Below are 25,168 nucleotides of genomic sequence, written 5' to 3' on the forward strand. Positions count from 1 at the left end.
GGGGGCACCCTGCCGCTGAACGCCTCTCCTACTGATAAGAAAGGGGGGCACCCTGCCGCTGAACGCCTCTCCTACTGATAAGAAAGGGGGGCACCCTGCCGCTGAACGCCTCTCCTACTGATGAGAAAGGGGGGCACCCTGCCGCAGAACACCTCTCCTACTGATGAGAAAGGGGGGCACCCTGCCGCAGAACACCTCTCCTACTGATGAGAAAGGGGGGCACCCTGCCGCAGAACACATCTCCTACTGATGAGAAAGGGGGGCACTCTGCCACTGAACGCCTCTCCTACTGATGAGAAAGGGGGGCACCCTGCCGCAGAACACCTCTCCTACTGATGAGAAAGGGGGGCACCCTGCCGCAGAACACCTCTCCTACTGATGAGAAAGGGGGGCACCCTGCCGCTGAACGCCTCTCCTACTGAAAAGAAAACACCATTTGCATTAAGTCTCCTGTATCTCATGTAACATGATTTTTCCATTAAAACAGTGTCCTGGGCATGCTAATACAAATTTACAGTGGCACATTACTCACACATTTTATAATTTAGAATGTGAAAGTATAGAGTTTACCAAAATTACTACTGAATCACTTTGATCATGGATTTGAGTTAATATTCAGAACGTCAAGTCTCATGTGTAGGTGGAAATTTAAAGAAACAGATGTTACTGTTTACATTTGCATAACACAGTTGTTATTGTATGGCTTTACAGTGTCTGTCTAAACTACGTTATATATCATGACAGCGCTATTAGTTAATTTGCATTCTTTTTTTCTGTTTGTATCTCTGCATCTCTGTTTGTACTGTAAGTCTGTTTGATTTTTTTGTTATTTTTTTTTTTTTTTAGCAATTTATAAAAAGTTAAACATTTGAAACACAAAGGTTTTGAAGGGGTTGAAGATAGAATAAAGACGGAGCATTGTCTTACAGAAACAACAATTTGAGCATTTGCATTTCAAAAGTTGATTAAATGTTGCAGTTTACTGTTCTTAATTTTAGTCAATCAACTGACATAAGTTTTAGCCTTTAAAAAATATTTCTGGGACAAAGTTTTCAAATAAATCACGTGTTGTTAACACATTTTGTAGGCTGCAGAAAAAGAAAAACTCAAACTGTTACCTGCTTAAAGTGAAGTACATCTGCTCTCTCTAATCTACCATTGCTTTATTAAACTCATCAACGCTTTGTAATTTCAGCAGGTAGAGCCCAAAAGGATGTTTTTTGGCCCCATTGTACTGTAAGCAAACATTATACTGTAAGCAAAGCCTGCATTTTGGTCTTCCGTGGGGGGTCTTCATTGCTGATCTTCATCTGTAAACAGCTGCTAATTCACAGTGGCATCCTTTTGTCAGGAGCAGTAACACTATATAATGGCTAAAAGGGTTAAACAAACCTGTTTATACAATACAGCAATAAAAAATAAGGATTCCTGAAATTCTTCATGGCAAGATAACAACTTCAAAAGCAGCACAACCAAAATTACATTACTTTGTAGTGTCCTCTGTATGAAACAGTTGAATCAAGTTTTCTTTGCAAATTTAGTTTGTCATGTACTGTAAAACATATTTTATTTGTGTATGTGGTAAAACATACAGTTCACGTTACTGAACAATTTGAATGGGTTTATACAAAACAAAAAGAGAAACAAGCTACTGCAAAGAAAAAGTAGGGCTGTATGTGTTGGTTAGTGGATCCCAGACTTTTACACAGTACTGTATGTTGATCATTATGGTGTTTAAGGATGTTTCCATTATATATGCATCTGTACATTGTATACTGATATGTATCACATTTTTAAAACTCTAACACACTTTTGTGCAAAAAGTCATTGCATTCGCAAATGGTAGCATGTGGTTACATTAGCCATGAAACTTATTTAGTAGTAGTCGTATATAGGTAAGGTAAGTCACATGACTCACATCTCCCGCACAACTGTCTGATTCAGTCAGTGGTCCTCTTGATGCAATGCAAAGAGCATTACGAACGGCTTCTTTAAGAAGGTTAAAATTGCTGACGAATACGACAGCAACAGTGCATCAACTACGACTGGACCCAAATACAAACAAAGCCACTGACACACACAGACACATAAAGTAAAGCATTCTGACAAGATGGAGAAAGGCACTTTATGGAAATACTTGTAGAAATTAGATTAATGCATTTCCTATTATATGTGGTACTAGAAATAAAATTTGTAAATGTTCAAGAAAATCTCTATTTTGGTGGTGCTCCAGTGCCTTCAGATTTAAGACTGCACCACTGTACCATAGCACTATGTTAATACTGTGGTTCCATTCTACTACTAGCTCATAACATTGTGCTGCCCTTGCCCCATTGCATTGCCAGTGTAATGCTGTTGAATTGTAACTGCATTGAAAATCAGGAGTGTCATACGCCCACAATTCACTCACACTTGAAGTGTGAAACTTGTAAGACGTGACATGTTTGCCCATTCCAGGTTAGGGTCAATATCAGGTCATAAAGTTGAAATCACGTCACACCTTTAAGAACTGTTTTTTTTATGCCCCAGAAGTAGTGAGAAACAAAGTACATTAAGAAATAAGTCTACTGCATTATATTTTTCTGTACTTTTTTTTTTTTTTTGGCAGGGTGTTCTTGTTTTGCAAATGACATGAATCGTGTATGGGTGTACTTAACTTTTAAAAAGTTTCTTGTCCCATTCCATTTAACCACTAATTTGAAGAGAATAAAAGGAAATGACTTGTTTTTTGCAAAGGTCCAAAAATACCCAATGTGTCGCGTCTGGGCGACTGAGCACACACAGCTTTTTTTTTTTTTGTTTGAGAGTTCCAGTGATCCTATCTGCCAGGGTTTACATCGAGTTCTTCAATTCTCTCATCTCAGAGAGGGAAGGAGGGAGAGGGAGAGAGAGAGAGAGAGAGAGAGAGAGAGAGAGAGAGAGAGAGAGAGAGAGATAGGCCTGCCCACAGCACTGCTCTGCCTGTGGTGTGTCTGCCTTCTGCCATCTGGTTTCACAGAACTCAGTTTATCAAAAGCGACCAGTTCCCACATCACATCATTTGTAAAGAGAAGGACTTAAATAAATACCTGTTGCATACAAAGGGCAACTTGGTACTTCTGTGTTGTACAACCTTCCACACCCATTCCTTCTCTCTTGAAAGAGCTGGATTGGATTATTTTAAAAAGCAGAGGAGAATTTGAATTCTGTTTGCTGGCTGGATTGAGGAAGGAAGGGTATGACAGACTGACACAGGTGTTGGATACTTCTGTCTATGGGTGAGTCTGAAAAGAAACTTAACCAGCTGTCCTCTTTTAACCATTTTCATTTCAGTTGAGCTCAGGGTTTTGACTGAAGCACATGCACCTTGCTTTGCATAGCTTTTCTTAGGACTGCAGGCAACTCTGAGGCAAGAAGATAAGGTAAGAAGCTTATAGATTTATTACCTGGGTTCCTAGGATAAGAAAATAACTTCTATCTTATGTTTTCTTTTTACTAATAGTCTTTGCTGCATGGGTCTAAACAAGGGTTAATGAATGAGTAGTTAAAACAGAATGCATGAATGACTGTGCTTTGTGGATTTTTTTTTAATGGAAAAACACTCTGCCATGAATTTCCCTCCATATTTTTGCAAGTGAAAGTAATAATGTCAAGTACTTATCTTAGTACAGCAACTACAATGTTTCATAGAAACGTATAGAACAAACAGTGTTACACCATGCCTATTAATAACATGACCCAGATACAGCTACCAGTGTTCACTGGAGTTATTACTGTTGGAATGAAAATGACTTTATTGGGTAAAAGTCAAATTCAATGCAACCATACAGAGTTATCATACATTGGTTGTTTTCTCAACTGAAATAATAATAATAATAATAATAATAATAATAATAATAATAATAATAATAATAATAATAATAATAATAATTGAATTGCATGTGTCCTGACATGAAAAGCACTTCGCTCATTCAGTTTTGTTATTGTAGTTGTATTGCACTTGAAATCCAGTTGCCTTCATTACAAGTAAAGCCTGTACGGGGGAACAGACATTTTTATGGGAGCTTACCGAATTTATAAGAGGTCATGGCAAGGTGCTAGGAAAATACCAACTGAGTTTAGGAGGCTTTCTCACAAGAGGCTGTCTTTCAATAAGGAGACTGGAATTGTTAGGGTTAAACCACTTTAAAGACTTGACCAAACTTGTTATCACAATGGGTGTCTTGGTGGCCCAAATGTTCCCTACAAAATGAATCAGTCCAACTATTACTTGAACCTCTGGTTTTTTTTTTTTAAATAATAATAATTTTAAAAAAAAACAGTTAGTGGGAGCAGATGTACTTCACACTAGTAAAATAAATGTTGCAGTAGTTATCGTCGGTCAGTCACAGCAGATGTCTCTGACAGCTGCTCAGGATTTTAGTAAACTGGAATGCACCCAGCATTGCAGCAAACAAGACTCAATGGCACTCACCTGTGGCCCTCAGGGGTCAGTCCAGCCAAGGACCTGCCACCAGTTGCCTACACTTAACCGTGATATGTAAAGTTTATTGCTAATGGGAACCACAAGCCGACATCCAATGAAATTGCTACAAAGCTTGTTACTAATACTGTGAATGAACGTCATGGCAACATACTTTTTCACAGTTCTGGCACCTGATTGGATGAATCATAAATGTCTATACCTTGGGAAGCATTTTCCTATGATTTTTCAATGAAACTCTGTGTTCTATTTTATTCTTGGTTGAGGATACAGATGGTATGTTTCCATACCAGTACTGTACTTTGTCTATTTGGACAGACCAGGACATTGTTGCAACCATTTCCTTCATTATTTAATTAAAAACATTAAATTCAATAATTACGGTAAGAAAGGAATTGATTGGAACAAGGTCCTTTACTGGAATTCCACCTTGAGAGCCACAAGTGGCGTTACCATTGTTTAGTCTCAGAATATAGTGGTTCCAAGGGTAATCCATAATACAGTGTGTGTATATATATATATATATATATATATATATATATATATATATATATATATATATATATATATATATATAAGGCAGTTGCATAGGTATTGAAAAATGAATATACAGTAACTAGGTGTTATTTCAGCATGCAAGGTGATAAAGGTAACAATTGTAGTTTCTTGCCTGTCTGGAAAGAACACAAATGGATAGAAATCAACGTTTCCATATCTTTCTTGAAGGGTAGACCACAGTAGCAGTAGCAACAACATCAGCTATTTATGCTCAATGTAATTCCTAGACTGTACCTGAAGACTTCAGACATTCTTTTTAGATTTTTCTGCATGGGATAAGCTTAACCTCGTTCCTACTCTATATACAATATCTATCAGAACAAATGTCTATTTCCTCTTCAGGTACTGAGAGCCTACATTCTTTAGAACTATATTGAAATACAGAAAGTATCTGGCATTTCTTGACACTTAATGAGTAACGCTGAGTCACCTGCTGGTAAAGCCACATTTTTGTCCTGAGGGTGCAGATTTAAATAGAGACCTCTAAATAGCAAGTTGCTGTTTATACGCTGTTAGCAACTGTAATGTGCTACATTTGTCTTCCGTTGCTACTTGAGTAAATAGTACATCCTCAAAGTCGGTATGAATTGTGGTGGCTCATGTTTTGCATCTCTGTAGACATAACTCTGTCATCAGAGGCAGCAGCCTACAGTATTTATTCATTTGATGTTCAGCCAGATCTGGTTCAACATTATAACTCAGCACCCTAAGGATAAATCTTTTGACCCCAATCAATCCCAATGTTATTTGCTTTTTTCTTCTTTCTAACTGAATCCCCTCAGACTATTTTACAGTGTTTGTTTTATTATCGGCCCTGCATTTTCCATATTGATGAAATTTACTTTTTCAACAGCACAGAGTGAAAAAGGCCTGGTCCAGTGATATCGGACCCTAAAGTGATGGTACCTAAACCTGCCCAGTGTTTCAATCTTCGTTCTGTGTACGATTCTCACTGAGCCTGTGATACAAAAACACATTGCTGCTTTGAAGTAGAAATCTGTGCCTCTACAGGGAAATTATATTAGACAAGGGTGGATGTAGATACTGTAGTGCGAACTTACGTCTTTTCCTGTTTTGAGCCCTGCATGTTCAATCAGACCATCTTTGCATCCTCCGCTTGCAGAGCATTTGTTTGACAATTACAAAAACAGCATGTTCATCAACGATGATTTCCAGAACCGGATTGTGGAAAGTGGAAACGTAGCCCCAGTAATAAGAGTGTTGACGTCTGGTTAGGTAGCACTCTTGACTCAGGGTCAGCAGGTCCATGCTCACATTCTGTATGTGTTAAGGCAGGCTGTACTATATCTGTTATACCGTCAGGCCTTTTTGATAGTGCTGTTCAGATTGAGGGGAAACACTTCCAAGTACCAAGTAAAACCAAGGTGCTTTCTTCTTTGTGGACAAAGAGAATGCACAACTTTTAGTAGAGAGTATGTGGTAGGCCTCTAGATAAATTGTTCTGTGTTCTTGACCTGAGGTTATTACTAGTGCTGTTTTCATTTTTATTTATTATAATTTATTTTCCCTCAAACAAGTATTTCAAAGTGTTTACTGAAGTCTTTAATTAACATCTATTATATGTTTAGCAAAACTAACATGTGTTTGTTCTCCATTAATAAACCTGGCATACATTTTTGTGAATTGAATACTGTCTCAATAGATCACAGAAAGTGTTGAAATGGTATTTCTGTATTGATGCAATTTAGCTGAAAACATGTTTATCTTGCATCACAACTTCAAGAACACTTTGTTTTTGTGATATTTTAAGCTGTTGATAAGTCACAAGTTTTACTGCCTTCAGGAACTGCTTTAGCAAACAACAGATGTGTCAACTTCAGTTGCTATCCCTTAAGAAATCTCTTGTCTACCGCTTTACTATTTTTGAAACACAATTACGGATGTAGAGTGGCCAAAAAATAAATAAATAAATAATAGTAATAATAATTTGAAGACATCCTAATCAAATAATATAAACATTAGAAAATCAGCCAACAAGTATAGCTGTTCAAACACAGTGTGCGGAACAGTAGATGTACTAAGAGTGTATGTTCTGAAGGTCAGGTTTAACACAGGCTGTAGCAAATCAGAGTGCCCCTCAATTCACGTGCCTTGCATTCTCTTTCACTGTCTAAATTTAGTGGCAGCATGTGGCAGGTATATTTGTAGAGTGATAAAAAAAAAAGCTGCTATGCCACTTGAAATTTAACTGATGCCCTCTGACAAATGCTTAAGTGCTACTATTGAGGCAGGCAGACTAGTGGCCATACCATTCCATGTCTGATGTCTCCATGATCAGTAATTAAAAAGTGATGTACAGAACATTATGGACTGCTGAGTAGCTTTCAGCCAATTACAACTCTAGTTTTACAGACTAACCACATCAAGACATCAGTCATACAGCAGTTTCCTGCTTGACATTACCTGCTTGACTTGGTTCCAAAGCACCGCTTACACCTCAAAGTCAATGAAAAACCGAGATATCACTATTATAACACGAATGTTATGAGCACAAGCGATTACAATGTGATTTTGTACTTTGTATAGAAACAATAAAGCAGTAAATACTAGGCAATAAAGTGGTATATAATATAGTTATAAGATAGTGAATATCTGTGTATTTGTTGTATTGACATGTGTACCGCATAAAGCAATCTACACATATATTAGCCAACCAGTAACCCTGTAGTATACATTTGAGACATTTTGTACTGATTCCATTCCATGCAAATTGAACAGGCAAATTTACATTTAGCATTCCTTAACTTGTATTACTGTATACTTATTTTAATGTCCGTTCCGGTAGATGTCTTTTATTCAACATCCTTTAATTAAACTCTTATCAGATCTGTACATACTTGTTGTTACATCCATATTACAGTCAATCTAAACAAGCCGCTAAAAATGGTTTGACAGCTCTATATAGAGAGGAAATTATTGAATTAATCAAACCTGGGAAACTGCTTAGCTTTTACTGAAATGCATTTCAATGCCCCTGGTGTATGTTTTGTTAGCTTCTGTTTCTATAGAACATTAATAACAAGCAAAGGAAGGTATTACATGTGTGGCTTCAATTATGGTTCCAACTTTAAGCCTATGAATAATGGCATAAAAGAATAAATAAATAAAAGTCAGAGCAATCATGATCATTTCTGGTATTTTACATTTATTCACCCATATGCAGACCAAGGGCCCAATTAAATAAAATACCAAAAACCTGCTCAATATTTTAAATATTTTATTTTTTCATACCTACATGTGTAACAAAATTGCAGTGTCCTGCTATATTCCAGATGTGCAGCTTTGTTAAATGACTGAGGAGCAATAGGCTGTTTTGGAGGTTCTTTCCATGGGGAAAGGCCATGTAAGGCCTTTGTGCAAGCCTCAACTTGTCACCCAGCATAAAAGGAATGCTCATGTTTTTTAACAGAGATACGTATTTGGTAGACTTGGCTGCGCAGACAGTTCCGTACCGGGTCACCTCTGAAAGCAAGATGGTTCATCTCTGGAGGTCACTGGTTAAAGGCTTTTGAAAGTAAACATGTCTATATAAGGGCACTGCACTTTTTCACTTTCTCCATGTTTATTCTAAGAAGCCACTTTCAGGAAACCCTATGTGCTTATCCAAATAAGCAGCACACCCAATTCAAGTATGTGGAATACAGGCCTTTTGAATTACAGATTTTAACCCTTTGAGCACCACCACAGAGTAAAGCCTGTGTTGGTTGAGCCTGGAATGCATATATTTTGCTGTATTAAAGCTGCTATAAGTTTGTAATGGAAAGTCTTCAATATTCAGATGAGTTTATTACTATATATTAATTTCAAGACAAAATGCTACACATTTTTAAAGCAGCAACTTGTCAATAATCCCACAAAGTATTTTTTTTTAATTATTCTTCAGATTGAGTAATGTGACTGTTGGTAAAGTGCATTCCTTTCTTAAAAATCCAGGGATTTAGGTATGGTTCTAAAATAAAGACTCCTCATCTGATATGTATAAGCCTCCTTCAGGCACATTTTTGTAAAAAAAATTATATATTCATAAAGTTTCTGTTAAAAAGCATGATTCAGTTGGGATGAGGTACAATAGTACAGTGTGTCAAAGCTATGTGGCACCCTTGCCCACGATAAACCCTGTCATTGGAAATAATGATTCAGACTGCAGTGTGGCTTTTTCCTTACCTTTCCAGACAAGGGTTCATTGAATGGGCTGGTGTTTTTCGTAGTAGCTTTCCACAGTGAACTGCCAACAAGTTGTCTCAAAAACTCTTTTGTGAAACAGTTGGTTTAAAAGTCCTGTGTAAATAGATGAAAATTATACATAGTTGCGGGATTTTAAGGAGGCTGTCTGAGGTTTTGTCTGCAAGTCAAAGCCAGTGGTTTTCTTAGTCAGGGGATGGGTTAAACCTTTTTGTATAGACAAGTGTAACATGTCCATGAACTTGCAGTATGAAGGGACTAATACTGTAAGAGTGCTCAGCAACTGTATCCAACATTGCCTGTCTGGGCTCCTTTCATTCTGCCTAATGAAGGGAAGCAACACCCTGAAGCTGATCTGTAGGATGGAATTGTCAGTCCTATTACTAATGGTTTTCATGATCGAGTTAACCATGACGAGCAGGTTAATGATAACATGTTTCTTTCTTTTCCAGCCAGGTTGCCTCCTACTATTCATGAAGAAGCTTGATGGGATTGACTCCTTCGAAGATTACCTTCCCAAGGGGTAAATATTCTCAGCTGTGAACAACTACCACAGAGAGTGTTTTTGACTGGATGACAAAAGAGCTTAGTTAGAAATCAAAGGTTCCACATGTCAAGAATGTGAGGGCATTGACCACAAGGGCCTTCGTGTTATTTTCTCTTTTGCATACTTTCTCGAATTGGTCTGAAGGATGCCAGCTAAGACGCCTATCTATCTCAAGGCAACCAATAGCAAAAAGGGCAAGAAATGCAAACTGAGGGACATCTTGTCCCCCGATATGATTAGCCCACCGCTTGGGGACTTCCGCCACACCATTCACATCGGGAAGGGAGGCGAACAGGATGCGTTCGGAGATATGTCATTTCTGCAAGGGAAGTATGACCTTCTGCCTGGTCAGGAAGATATACGATATCTTCAGTTTATCGGACACAATGAGTTTTCAAGGGCGAACAGCACCTCAGATGCCACTTTTTCAGAGACTCCCTCACCAGTGCTTAAAAACGCTATTTCCCTTCCTACCATTGGAGGTTCACAAGCCCTTACTCTCCCCCTCCTTTCCACTGTCACTTTGACTCCAAACACTGAACCCCTTGTGCCTTTTAACCCTTCAGAGAAACCAAAGCAGAAGGAATTATCAGAGAAAACCAAGCCCATCTTTTCTTCTGTGATGTTCCCTCCCAAACCCGAATCCCAGGCATCTATAAAGCAATTCCCAGTCTCTTTAGACAAACAGCCTGAACTAACAGAGAAAAACAAGCCGGTTGAAAATGGTAAAATACACACCAGTGATAACGGATATAAATGGTCTGCTCCCTATTACTCCAACAGTAACGGTAAAGCGAATAATTCAACAGCTTTGCCAGGACATTACACCAACTGTTTGAAAGTCGAGGACAACCTGCTTAACAACTGTCAGTTTGAATTTACAAAAGGAAAAAGTGTCTCAGAGGAATCAATCTCAAATATTACAGGGTCCCTCCTGTCCCTGGAACTTGACCTGGGACCCTCCATTTTGGATGAGGTTCTTAACGTTATGGATCACAAGTAATGATTTCAGAATTGTATACGATGGAACAGAAAGGGAAACCTGTTAATGGTACAAGAATAAAAGCCAATGGTGTTGATCACACACTTTCTTTGTTTTGTGGTCTGGGAAAGCACTCCTTTCTAGTAAAACAAGGGGAATGACTTTACTTTCTTTATATGCAATTGGATTTTTGCTATTATTTTTATTGATCTAGCAGTGTTTTTTTTTTTCCTGTGCTTCAGTAGGGTATGCATTAAAAAGCAGTGTATTTCATTTTTTATTTATTTTTTACCATAAAAGCAAACATGGATTGTTTAAAAAGAAAACAGTATACTTTTTACAACATTTTAAGTGCCTTTTGTTTTATTTTTTTCCAAATTAAATTATATACTGTTTATTTTCATCATACTCATTGCCTTTGCCACTGTTAGATGTAGATCTAATACAGTATTATTGTAGGCCTACATGTGCACTGCATTTTTTTCATGCTATTTTTCAGAAAACCTATTTTTATTATTTTGTTTTCTTTTTTCAGCGTGTGTTGAAAGGAATTTATTTAAAAGGAAACTGTTTACTTTTTCTATCCCTTGGCACACAAGTTATAGTTAGGGCAAATAATAGTCAAAAAAATATAAACATGTCCTTTACGTTTAATGAAAATTTCCTACCAACATTTTTTACCTATAAAGACATAACCCTATAAAGGCCTCTTCCTAAACACTGATGCTATTGGAATCATTCAATACTTATATGTCTTGTTTGGGTAGACACAATACACTACATACAGTATGTTCACCATAGTCGGATGGGGGTGACCATGCAAGAACTACATCATAAACAAACTGTTGTCAGCTTTAATCACACATATGTTACAGTAAAAGTTTGAATATTGGGAAATCTTAAGATTTACAAGGTCGACATTTACAAAGCAAAACGGTAACGAATCTGCTTTATTTCTGACATGTACCATGTACCTGTAAATCTCAAGAATAACCAAGTGGCTTTGGCTTTGTATCGCATTGTAAGGCTTCAGGAGACCTGTGTAACTTCAAGTGTCTACCATGCTGCAATAAGTGAATATATCTATTCAGTACCTGTATTTGTCACGTTTTGTGTCCTAACCAAAGTGTGATTTTCATTGAACTACTACGTATTTGGAGTACAATATCCTTCAACACCATTGTGAATTGTTTTATACGCAAAGTTACCAGAATGTTGGTTGTTCTACATAAGTAGATTACAATAGTGTTCAGTACCATGTTGAATTGCTCAATTGTCCATTACTGTAAGCTCATTAATGATTATTTTGTTAATGGAAAATGTGTATGCAGAAATAAATATATTCTTCGGCTAATGATTATTTGTTTATTTTGTTAATTGACAATTTATATGCAGGAATAAATATTCGATGATAGACCTGCATTTAATAATACGCTCCGTTAAATCATAATATGAACTTGTAAATATCTGAAAAGTAATTTATTTCTTGATAATTTCTGACATTTACCAATAAACTTTGGTAAATCATAAGATTAACTGGTAAATGTCCAAAAAGCTATTTATTTCTTCATAATTTCTGACATTTACCACCTTATATGGAAAATGTTGACATTTACTGGTAAAACTTAAGATTGACCAGATTCTGACTTCTGCCGTAACACATACTGTATACTGTGCTGGTTGGTCGGTGGACTTTATTGCAGAAACACTTCAGTAGATGTATATTACATGATAAGGTGACTGAAGCAGTTAAATAACAATGGGATTTTAACTAGAAAAATATAAACCTTTTCTGTTTCATGCAATATGGCAGTTTTAATCACTATGACACAGTTGTCACTATTCACCAGTCCTTTATATTGTATGCAAAGCAATAAACAATTCAAAGATACCCGGATAGGCTTGTGTGTCTGTTATATAATTGCTTTTTATTCCTGTTTTGAGTTCTATTTTGTGTTTCATCAAGGTCGGAAGCTCCAACATTTCTTCAGGAATCCTGAGAAACGTTACATTAAAATTCCAGGGAATTCTGACCACAAACAAACCTAAAAAATAAAAGCTTTTAATTATTCCCTCTTATAAACATGGACACATATTGCCTTTTGTATTTTAATTCTGTATACTGCCGGTTCATGTGTAAGGGACAATAAAACAATACTATACAGAATACAAGGGCTAGCACATTGCTCTCAGACAGCATGTGATTTTGACCATACTGTATCTTTAGGTAGCTACTTTAGCAATGGTTGAGGCCAATCAAATTACAGTGGTTGGGGTTAAGTTAGGGGTTAAATTTCAGGCATTAAAAATGAATAGTCATGCTAATTAAAACTGGGTGTGAACTGGATCGAAATGATCATCCATTTTAACAGCTGTACAGATCTGGTAGATTAAGTTGTTTTACAACAACAGCATTGCAAACAGGATATATCTGCGGTAATATAGACTCTTCCAAGAAATGCTAATCCGATCTCGTGTAGGAACACATTCTGAGCAAGTGTATTAGGGCAGAGGTGGAAAGGTGAACTTATTCAGGGGATTGATCCGATTCCTAACCTCACTATGACTGACAGTCTTTCCTGCCTTACACATTCCTTGCATACCCATCTGCTGTAATCAACAACAAGGAATTTGGGATGGGGGAGGGGGGGGGGGGGTAAGCTGTTCTGTTTGTTTGTCGATGGACACCAGCTGGGCATGCACCATTGGAAAAGTGCTTACAATTCCCCACATGTAACACAAGTAAGCTGGTGTTCTCACAAATCAATTCAGTGATTGTGTCCTATTCAATAACCAAATGGGATATAATACTGTAACAATTAATAATAGCCACAGCTTTATATTTATAGTGAAATCAGTAGCCCATCTGTATAGAAGTCAACCTGTCTATAGTGACCACTCTAAAGGCCTTTTCACACTGGCATGCTCTGCCCGGGCCGGAACCTACCTGGATCAGGACCCGATATCATGTGGGTCTGGTATGCGATTTCACACTGCAAAAGCAGGGTTGACCTGGGTAACAGACGCAAGTACACAATGCGCGTATCAATGCCCCGGAAGCAGCTTGTTACAGACGCTTCCATCGAAGCTTCTCTGGATTGAACTGTTGGCTCAAATGTCGATTAGAGCAAATGTTTCTTCATCCCTGCTGCAATCTGGCTCATGGTGTGTCTCAAGCAACAAAAATATGGCTAAACAGAATAAACTGAAACAGAAACTTGCAAATGATCACACGTTGTGATAAAAATAATCCTAAATATAATTATGTTATACTATTTGCAGTGGAGGCTCCTATATAGCATTATAATATAATAATGTTCAATAAAACACAAATAAAAATATTAAAATGCAAGAATAAATGCCATTTTAACCAAATCACTAGATTCAACATTCCTATATTAACAGCCGTTCTGGCTCCTCGGAGGAGGCAAGTCTCCGTTATAAACTCCTATCTGCTATTAACCACAGGACTCTTAGGGCATGTTGTTTTATTCATCGCTGCAAAGAAACTGGTGAGGCGGAAGTACATGCACCGGTGACTGGAGTAAAACAACAGTTTGGTGACAGCAACATGGCGACTAGTAGTCGGAGAAAACTTTGCACTGTGGCAGCAGGCAAGGCTGTGACCGACTTGCTGTTGTCAGAAAGAAAGACATTTTTTAGAATGACAGGTGAAAGGTTTTGACGATCTGTTAGGACCATTGATTTAATGCAAAAATTCACATGTAATGCCAGTGGTACCTGCAGAAAGACTTGCAGTCACACAGCACACAGCAACTGCACACAGCAACTGGCAATTCCTAGCTATGTGTGGTCATAAGCTCCCGACTCCACTCTTTACTTCAGGGTTTTCTTGCACTTCACAAATCTATCATGCAGTTTTCTCCAACAGGCTTTACATCCTCTCCAGTTCATTTTGACTATTTTCTGAATAATACTTAATGACCCGTGTCCTCAGAGGAGAAAGCAGAAGACAGACGCGTTGCCAGGGTGCAATGAATAATCAACTTTATTGGTGAAATTAACACGGTCCCTGTTCGGGCCAATACCACGCCACAAAAATAATAAAACCCTAACTCCTTTCTTCACTCACTCTACCCCTCTCTCACTCTCTCCCAGGCCCCTTCCTCTTCTGGTATCCCACAGGCCCCGGGTCGCTACAATACACACCAACACTGTTTCTATTATTTGGACATCTCTATATTCTTTAACTAAGTGAGGGGTTAAAAGTGGACGTTTACAAACTTCTATTAAAAACTATTTAATCGTTTTTTGTGCAGATAGTAGCATGCTAAATTAAATTTAATAGTAAATTCATACAAACGTTTTGACATGTTTTTTAAATGTATTTCTTATTGTGCAAAGCAGTACTCTTTTTTATGACTTAATTCCTATGACATTAAACGCCAAGGTTAGATAAGAAAAACAGTCATCTTTACAAACTCCATCAACTTAAATTCAAATGTCTTTGCTTTTTGGGTTTCCCAGTGCCAACTGTGCTACATTTGTACAAATATCTAAAGCATCACACGGGAGAAGTCAGTAATAGGTTTTGTCCAATACACAGCAGCATATTTAAGTAATTTTGAAGTTATATAATCATCAACTTTTCTTAAAATTAACCCTTAATCAGAAATATGAATGTGACCGAGACTTTCTTTTAATGGACTATAGTGCTTCAAAGGTACAGTTCACCTTTCAGGTTTTATAATGAATGCTGACCGTTTTTATTACCAAACCACTTCTAAAAGCCTCTGTCAGACTGTGACTATTATGCTTAACTTGTTTCTTATTGCGAGAAGCAAGAAACCGTTCTGAAGCATGTCCAGTGTACTAAAATAAATAGTTTCTTACTTTAACAGCCAATGGCGTTATGAATATATTAGTTCTTCCACAACCAGTAAGAGCCACCCAAGAGAGAAATTCCTATTCCACTACATCAGAGGAAAAGTGCAGCCATTTGGAAAGCCAATTGTTGGTTGATTTCCTCTGCTCATATAAATAGGCTAAAATGACTGACAGCGTGAAATAGTTGTTATTAAGCATAATCAGCAACAATGCTTCTTTTAAGGTGTCAGTACTGGCAATTTCAATCTCACTACAGTACATGGTGTGGTCTAAAAGTGATTTCTAGTTGAAGCTACATACAGTAAAGATCCATTCTTATTACATTCAACATATTTAATATGAAATCCTAAATGAACTTCAACTCAGCATTAACTTGGAAATACTAAGAGATACTTCCTGTTTAGGGTTCACTATCAAGTCAAAACTCAATTGTTCGATAACAATCATACAAACATTGCATATGCAGATGACCTCAGCAGCCTATCCAGCATACCACTGAGCTCCAATCAGTGACGATCAGTGCAATCACATTGCGGGGTAAAAAGTACTAACAGTCTATGTCTGTGCATTAAAGTATCCAATACAAATGGGAGTATCCCGACACTGCAGTGGTTTAGGCTGAACGCAGCAGAACGCTTCTTATAGAAGCCAGCAAAGGAAAAAGAGTGAGAAGCCCAAATTCAGTAGAAACATCAGGATTCTGCTTATTTTGTTATGTAATGGTAATGGACTCATTTGGGTCTTACAAGAGTCTTCATTGAAACCTCTTCATCCAAGAGTAAAGCATGGAGGCTTTCAATTATGGCCTGTAGAACCATCAGGGGTCACTATAGTGCTACAGCACATGTAACTTCTAGTTAACCATAGAGCTTACTGTTTTCTGTGATTTACCATGCTCAGAGCTGCTTTATAATGCTTATACTTTTGCAGCGGTCACACATTGCAATTGAAGTTTTGAATTGGTTTGCTGCAGACACTGTAGAAATCACACACAAATCATTCCCGCTGTGACTAGCAGCAGGTGTTCCCACACACTTAGTGTTTGAAGACCACAGCTAGTCTTGAACTCTGTGAGAAGAGCATGTAATATTTGGCATGTCTCACTGCTAATGCAGTGTGAATGGGCAGCCAGTTGATCCGCTCTTCGCATATACTGGGTTTCATTAACATGGCACAGAGCAGTGTTGGAGATCACCTGTCATACATGCCGAGTGCCAGAGTGGCTTATGCTGGACTAATGTCATTAAACTATGATGTCATTGCAGCCGAGTGACCTCAACATCCTGTTAGCGTGTAAAGGAGCCTATCCAATAAGTAATCATTGACACAGGATCAATTACTTACTAGGTAAGAAGAGGTAACCGAAAAGTGTTTTGTTTAAAAATCAAATTCTTACATTATCAAGGTTGATTTATTCCTATTCCTTGTTAATGGTTAAACTCTTAGCCCTGCCTACATGCCCCCCAAATATTATACTACCCCCCCCCCCCCCCCCCCCCCAATATGTATTGTGATTTTTCGGGTTTTGCAATTGCTGAGCAGTAACTAAACTATAGTCGACTACACTGGATTTTTACTAGTGTAGAAAAACAGAATGTACAGTTATGACCAAATGTTTAGCAAAGTTTAGACCGTTTATTTAACATTATGTAATCATAGAAACCACAAAATGGTATCGCAAAAATCTAGGGGAAGCCATAATAGTAGTACAGTATTTCAATTTCGAAATGTCACATCTTTCTATTTTTGTCAGTTTTTCATTAAGTATGGAAAACAACAAAGCGGTGTGTAATTCAATATGTTAACGTAACATTATTCAGCAGGCTTCATTTGTACCACTGTTGACATTGGCAGAGTGAGGAGAATATATATTATAAGCTTCAAGTCTCTAGAGTGAATTTACTGTATCACAACATCTTTCTTTCACATTTCAGAAATCTATTTGTTACACATCACTAATAATTAACAGGATAATATGCCTAAAACTGCAACTATATGAATAGTGTTAGGCAAAAATGATCAGACATCATGATAGCGAATTAATCCCTAGTTTTGATATGAATGTTACTGTGCTGCTGTGGAATTTCACCAAGCGGACTGAAATGATATATTTTTTTAAAAATAACTCAATAACTGGAGCTTTCTGAACAGAACCCTTTACGTTATACATTTTGTCTTTAAAAATGGAAAAAGTAGGTTACCAAGGCTTTTTTTTCCTCAATTGCGTGAGCTTATCCAACAGTCAAAACAGACAGCCGAATATCAGCATATAAATACTTCACATACAAAACTTGGATTGCATAAAATGCTAGAACAGAACAGTTGAACACCTGCACTTTTTTTATTAGCAGACACTCTTATCCAGGACGACTTACAATTGTTACAAGATACCAGATTATTTTTACATACAATTACCCATTTATATAGTTGGGTTTTTACTGGAGCAATCTAGGTAAAGTACCGTGCTAAAGGGTACAGCAGCAGTGTCCCCCACCTGGGATTGAACCCACGACCTTCCGGTCAAGAGTCCAGAGTCCTAACCACTACTCCACACTGCTGCCCTATAGGAAGTTCAGCAGCTGACAAACAAACCCTCCCAGACCTATACTGTCGTCTGAAACTGCTCAAGACGACTAGATTTCCAGCTAGGTGGTCTGCAGTACAGACAATACGTCACAGTCCAAATCAGAATTTTTGAAGATGATTAAACTCAACTTCTATCTTTTTTTCTCACAGTTGATAGTGTACAAAAAAGAGTTGGTATATACATTGAAATGAACCAGTTTCAACAGGCTCCTATTTTATATTGTAGGCTGAAATAAGATCAACATATTTTGTGCAATTATTGCACAATTCAACATATAGTAGTGCTTTACATAAAACAAACATTGATGACACTGACATGTTGTTGTTTTTTTTTATTTGGAAGAAGAGAAGAACAAGAAGAAGTTCTGATTACTATCCCACCACTATATAAAGCCTGGAGTTTTCATTTGAAATATTAAAATGCAAACACCTTTGGCTCAGGCTGCTAAACTATCGTCATGGTCAGATATCTATCAGACAATGTTGGGTTACATAGCCTGTTGTAGATCTGAATGTCAATATGACTTTTTGAAGGAGACTGAACAAATATTGCTGAGAATCTTCTCCTGGCGCTCTGTGTTGTCCTTGTCTGCTATAGCAGCAGGTGCACAGGACCCTTGAAGTAACAGTACAGCTACTGTATTATTTCCGGTGACGCCAACACCGTTGCCACTCATGCTGCTTTTTTAAGGTACTGTATCAGAAAACTGATGTAGTAATAATAATAATAATAATAATAATAATAATAATAATAATAATAATAATAATAATACTAATAATAATAATAATAGGTTTACTATTCAGGTCTCTCTTTTTATGGATAACTTTTTTTTGGTTCATTAACAAGAATCTCACTTCAAAAGCAACAATAAAATTCCCAAAACTGATTAAGAATGATGATAATAATAATAATAATAATAATAATAATGATAATAATAATAATAATAATAATAATAATAATAATAATAAAAACATATTGTGGGAAATGAATGATCATCTCAGGGGGAAAAAAAAAAGAATTTGACAGTAAGATATTGTTCATGCTTTGGTAACAGTTATTATTTGTTCATTTAGCAGACGCCTTCATCCAAGACGACTTACAGAGACTAGGGTGTGTGAACTATGCATCAGCTGCAGAGTCACTTACAATTACGTCTCACCCGAAAGATGGAGCACAAGGACTTGCTCAGGGTCACACAATGAGTCAGTGGTGGAGGTGGGATTTGAACCGGGGACCACCTGGTTATAAGCTCTTTTCTTTAACCACTGGACCACACAGCCTCCTAGTTATAGTTCTCTGTATTGCACTGGTAATGTATTTATAAACTATTAAAAAAATTAAACAGTATACACAGCTAATGTGTATTAAAATGTGCGTTAAAAATACAATTTGATTAGATTAGACAGATTAATAGTAGAACTGCAGTATGTTACTGGCGTCAGAGCTATGCACCCAGTGTAGGAGCCCTGTCATTTTCCAGACTCCCACCCTAAATAGCTGCACATTAATTACAATAATTTTGACAGTTGGCAAAATAGAGACTGCACTAATGTTTAGTCTGCTGGTCATGAAATAGCTGAAATCTCATTGGATGGATATTTTCCATGTCCCTGATGCTCGAAGAGCCATAACGGCTGTTCTGCACTCAATTTCACTATTTAATTAACACGTTTTAATGAGCAGCACACCCTGGCCAACGGACACTTTATGCAAAGGTAGAATTGGTTGCAACTGTTTGGTAATGAAAAGTATTTTAAACATTTAACGCAGCATGGCAAATTGATCAATATTTCTGCACCGCCAACTCTTTCCCACTTATAAACAACTTCTGATAAATTAGTTGGGGTCCTACATGGTGGCTGAAGGATAGCAAAAGGCTGAATCACTATAGTGCCTTGTGCTGCTGACATGGCAACCCTTATGCTGGGACCTGATTCCGCAAGCAAATTAAGTTACAGACCCTTTCAAACGATTCGGTTGCACGGCGCATTCATGAAATGGATGCTGACGTTCGTGAACAGCTTTACGTGAGAGTGAAAAACAGTGACTTTTTTGCTCTCTAACTCGATGAATCAACTGATGTGTCAGGAGCTGCACAGCTCTTAGCTTTTGCAACAGATCTGTGCAGGAGGATGTGTTGTCCACTTTGAGGTTGAGCTACTGTGGAAAGCATTCATGACACTTTCTCTGAGGCAGTTAAAGATGCTGGGCTGGACTGGGAGTGGTGTATTGGGGTATGTACTGACGGTGACAAAGTTATGATGGGAAAGAAAGGTGGTCTGGTGACTCGAATTCAGCATGTTGCATGCAATGCTGCTTGGACTCATTGTTCAATACATCGTGAAGCTTTAGCTGCTAAGACTGTGCCGACTGATCATCACAAGGTGCTTGATGAGCTTGTAAAAGTGGTGAACTTCACCAAAGGTTGACCAACTAATGCACATTTGTTTTGCTTAAAGGACATCATCCTGTCACACATAGAGCCTTGTCTGAAAAGCAGGCTCACCCATCACACTGCAAAGGTAGGGTATATTGTGTTTTTGCATTTTAATGTTTTTTTTTTTTTTGAAGTTGAAAATGTGTAGATTACTGAATTTGTCTTTGACTGCCAATGCACCTTTAAAGTGTGTGATTTCAATGTTTTAAAATCATACATTTGTTTAAAATGTAAGTATACATTTTACTTACATGGAAATTGGGGGTCCTAGACTGAAAAAGTTTGAGAACCCCTGATCTAAGGCAAAGCACACCATGATCATTTATGGCAATAAGAAACCATTATAAAAGTTTACCATAGTAACAGCATATCAAAATACAATTAAGCATGGTAAAGCTTAGAAAAGCATTGTAAAGTCCAGAGAACTATGGTATTAAAATGTATATATATTAAAAACATCGCAAACTATGGTAGCCTATGGCAAACTTCCAGTAGCGAAGTGCAAAATTACTGTACTGTGGTAAACTTTAATACAGGATTAGCACGGGTACACCTTTAATTGCAGGACTGTGTTAATAAAACTTCCAGTTCTAAGTCTGGGGGGTGAGCGCACTCAGACGTTTGCGTGCTGTGCCACAGAGAGAGCCTAGCCACACACATACAAATGTGATATCTTTGTTTAGCCCTCCTGTCAGCTTTCACTACAAATGTAAACCCAGCAAACAGCCTTGTTTTTCATAACGTATCAGATTGTAATAAAAGCAGTGTTGTCTGTGATCTTTGTAACTTGTGCTTGTTAATAAAATATCAAAGATCCAAACAGCGACTGCAAGACAAACAATTATTTGGTTTCCAGGGATAATGTACACCTGGTAGATTTGTGATGAATAAGCACTGCCTCTGAGCACATGTGCCAAAGAAAGCAGAACTCAAACTATGGAATTTTTCCATCTCAGCCCAAGGAAAGTAAAGAATAATATGAACCCTGTTTTGTACTTAAGCTATGAAATACTAAATCCACAGTTAGTAGCTTGTTCAAGGTTATGTTGGAGCTGCAGTTGGAATATTTCAATAAGAAAAGTCCATGTACTGTCTGTGTGTTTCCTGCATTTAGACTGGGGTCCACACCAACATCTTGCGGACAGAGAATAAGGGCAGCTTGTGTAATACTCTCATGGTTGGCACTTATTCGTTGGTACAGCCTCAGCCACTCCATGGGCACTCATCTGCTTAGCTTTTGTATTTCAATCTAAATGTAATGAAGTTCTGTTGTGTATATAAAATGTAGATGCAACAGCTGAATTGCTTTTTAAATACAGAGGCTTTATTAGTGGAGATTTACAAAAGTAACACGTTTTGAAAATTCAAGCCAGTATAGTGATAGAGTACTTATCATATAATGGTTAACATATGTAGTTTGTGCTGTTTGTAATGCTTTTAATAAACCCCTTTAATTCCATTCCAATGACATTCAGAGACATCTCAACGACAAACTATTTTAAAGAACTTATGAATGACGATTTTCATAGTCAGTAAAGGATTTCTTTTTTTTTTTTTTGGCAAATTTACAAAAATATGGTTTATTTCTTCCTATATATTTTATTTTATGAAGTGTTTGTCTGCAGGCCTGTAACAGGCTGGAGACAGGAAAAAAAAAAAAAAAAAAACATTGTCTTTTTTTCATTTTTCACAAAAGGGTAAACTGGTAACAAACAGTGTTTAATTTAATCTTCTTTAAACAAATGTCACATACATGTATAACACTTTTTTCAAATGTTCACCATTATTATAAGAACATAAAACAACCTCTTTTAAATTAACAATACTGAAAACAGTGAGAGACAAAAAACAGAGCAACGGAATGGCCGGCCAGTGCACATACCTGCAAGAGATCACCGTGCTCTGTTGACTGTTTTGCCCTGTGTCGCTATGGAGACTGGAACTAGGAGCTGGAGCAAGTGATTATTGTAAATCTGGTTGTGGCTTACAGTCATCATGAGCTGTATCAAATTTCCAATGGGTTGGACAATACCATTACAATTGTATTCATTTTTTTCCCCTTAAAGCCAATTTACAAAACAAATAAAGCCTAACTCAAAAGTAAATTAGCATTTTTTTAACAATTATTTTTATTCATTTTCCAATTTTCTCCCAAAACAAGTGCAGTCAGCTGTCCTTTTTTTTCACTCTGCAAGCCCGCCATGCAGCCATATCCATAACTTACAGCGTTGGAGGACCAGGCAGTTCTGAACTGCACACGTGCCAGCCTGCAGGCACCAGCCAGCCACAGGGGTCACTGGTGTGCAGTGAGCCAAGGACTCCCCAGCCAACGTAACCCCTACCCTGCCCAGGCAGCTCAAGGCCAACTGTGTGCCTTCGCCTGGGAACTCCCATCCACGGTCTGCAGTGGCATAGCTTGGATTCAAACCGGCGATCTCCAAGCTATAGGGCACATCCTGCACCCCGGGAGGAGTGCCTTTACCGAATACGCCACTCGGGAGCCTGAAATTAAGTTAGTTTTTATATTGTTTAATTTTATAAATGTCATCATCACCAGCCAATTAGAGCTTGCATTTCTTAATGAGGTATTTACGTTGCAGGTGCCAGCTCACAACAATGTATCACACAGGGCTGTACAAATCTGTTTATTAAAATAATATACTGTATATGAGGACACTTGATTACATTTTTTTTGAGAATAAGATTGAATTACTTCTAATACTTTCCTAAAATTGTTATGGAGTTCTGCCAGCAGCTGAAGTGACAGAATATGTTGGGCAGTGTAAATGTTCAATAGTGTGACCTCACATTCTCATAAAATCACTTTGCTTCGGTTCCCTATGCCAATGAGTTTGGCACTTCAGTGATGGGAGTATAGGAGTCACAGAGGCTGACCTAAACCCATGATGCAACATTGCTGGCTTTGAGGTCTTCTATCTTAGTAATCAGAGGAAAAGAGTAAGAAAAGCATCACATGAGAAAGCCAAGCTGCCCAGTCATTGGCAGGCAGGGGCTGTGGGTGAACTACATGTGCTGGGGTTTAATCTCACAGACATGGATAGTGATTTTACACAGACAGCCAGAAAAGAAATGCATGTCAATGGGATATATAGAGCTTGCAATGGATTCACATTTGGATTTTAAAGGATTCAGTGTTCTGTTTAATAATATACAATGAAAAAAAAAAAAATCAATAGCACTGGAAATCTCAGCTGGGCATTTTAGAGTGTAAGTATCGCTGTCATGGCAACCAGTAGCTAAGCATTGACTAAATTCGTTTTTCACACTGTTTTAGCCCCCAAAAAAGCTGTTTACTGTGAGCTTGATGTAAAACTAACACGATGGAAGGAAAGGCCATTGGGTAAAACAAAGTTTACATCTCTAATTCTGGAACGATGACATAATGGCCTTGATGCTCCCACGCGGTCTAGCAAGGGGAACTGTAATGGTATACATCCTGCGGTTTAACAGCTAATTGTAACATACATTCCCCATTTTTTTAGCTTGAACAAGTTTCAATACTATATTGGTAATCACTTGAATATGGATTTGTTCACCTGGGAAAGATATACCGATTAAAAAGACCACCTGACAAGAAAATGACATTTGACTGCATTTCTTTCTTTCTTTCTTTCTTTCTTTCTTTCTTTCTTTCTTTCTTTCTTTCTTTCTTTCTTTTGATCAGCTAATGAATCTCAACAAAAGACTTGGAAACCAGTATGATGGTGTGGCGGGCTGCCCTGCCCCAGTGCGTATTTTGTGTTTTATGTTGTATGTGGGATGTTATATGTATGTATGTAGAGGTGCACAGAGTTGGGCTATGTAGCAACTGCATGAAAGAGTCAGTTTTCACGCACACAGGGTGTGCGATGAGAGTCAGGAGGTAAAGCAAAATTAAGCTTAGATAACAATTGTTACGTGAGCTAGTTTAGGCTAGCACGATACTTGTTGTGTTCCGTGTCTGTTTGTTAGTCTGTTTGTTTTGGCCATCGTGCCTTTTATTTTGTATAAGTGTTTTGTTACCAGTTTTGTTTAAGCATGTTATTTGTTAATAAAACGCGCAGCAGCGCTTACCTCGCAGTCCTCTGTGTCGATTCACTTCCAGGCCTGACGTCACCACCAGCCATCCTGTTCATAGATGATCTTGAGAAAATCAAAGACAAAAAAGTAGGCAGGTGATAATCCAAGGTGTTAATGCACGGCCCCTCACAAATTATCACTATCTGAACAACAACAGTCTCAAAGTTAGTTTCTATGGGCCATTCTGAAGATAGCAGAAATGTATCCCTCCAGAATGATTAAAACACTTTTTGGCCTTTCTGGATGAATCAGTGATATCCTGGCAGCCCAAGGATGCTCCACACAATACTGGCAGCGTTTTAGCAGGAGGAAATCAACATCCTCTAAGACTTAATTAAACTAGCACTTGAAGTTGGGATACACCAAGGAGATATTCCATGATTGGTTCGAACTGATACATTTTTTAAATATCTTTGAGGATTTTGCATAAATATTGAAATATTAAAAATTATTCATGATGACCC

General features: G+C 37.7%; 1 protein-coding gene across 3 annotated transcripts; it reads left to right on the forward strand.

Moving 5' to 3' along the window:
- The first annotated feature begins 2,919 nt into the window (after positions 1-2,919).
- Positions 2,920-12,106, forward strand: LOC117410821 (cdc42 effector protein 3-like). 3 transcript variants are annotated; one of them, XM_034017666.3, is made up of 3 exons: positions 2,920-3,215; positions 3,313-3,401; positions 9,676-12,106. In XM_034017666.3, exon 3 carries the CDS (start codon positions 9,916-9,918, stop codon positions 10,771-10,773), a length of 858 nt encoding a protein of 285 aa, XP_033873557.1. In that variant the 5' UTR covers positions 2,920-3,215; positions 3,313-3,401; positions 9,676-9,915; the 3' UTR covers positions 10,774-12,106. The 3 variants fall into 3 exon arrangements, with proteins under 3 accessions (XP_033873557.1, XP_033873556.1, XP_033873558.1); XM_034017665.3 differs by lacking the exon at positions 3,313-3,401 and having other exon boundaries at positions 2,920-3,257; XM_034017667.3 differs by lacking the exon at positions 3,313-3,401 and having other exon boundaries at positions 2,920-3,257; positions 9,680-12,106.
- The last annotated feature ends 13,062 nt before the right edge of the window (positions 12,107-25,168 follow it).

Source organism: Acipenser ruthenus, chromosome 6 (genome assembly GCF_902713425.1).
Source record: "Acipenser ruthenus chromosome 6, fAciRut3.2 maternal haplotype, whole genome shotgun sequence".
NCBI lineage: Eukaryota > Metazoa > Chordata > Actinopteri > Acipenseriformes > Acipenseridae > Acipenser > Acipenser ruthenus.

Excerpts from the sequence above, each read along its gene's own strand:
- LOC117410821 (XM_034017665.3), top strand. The coding sequence starts at position 9,916 with ATGCCAGCTAAGACGCCTATCTATCTCAAGGCAACCAATAGCAAAAAG.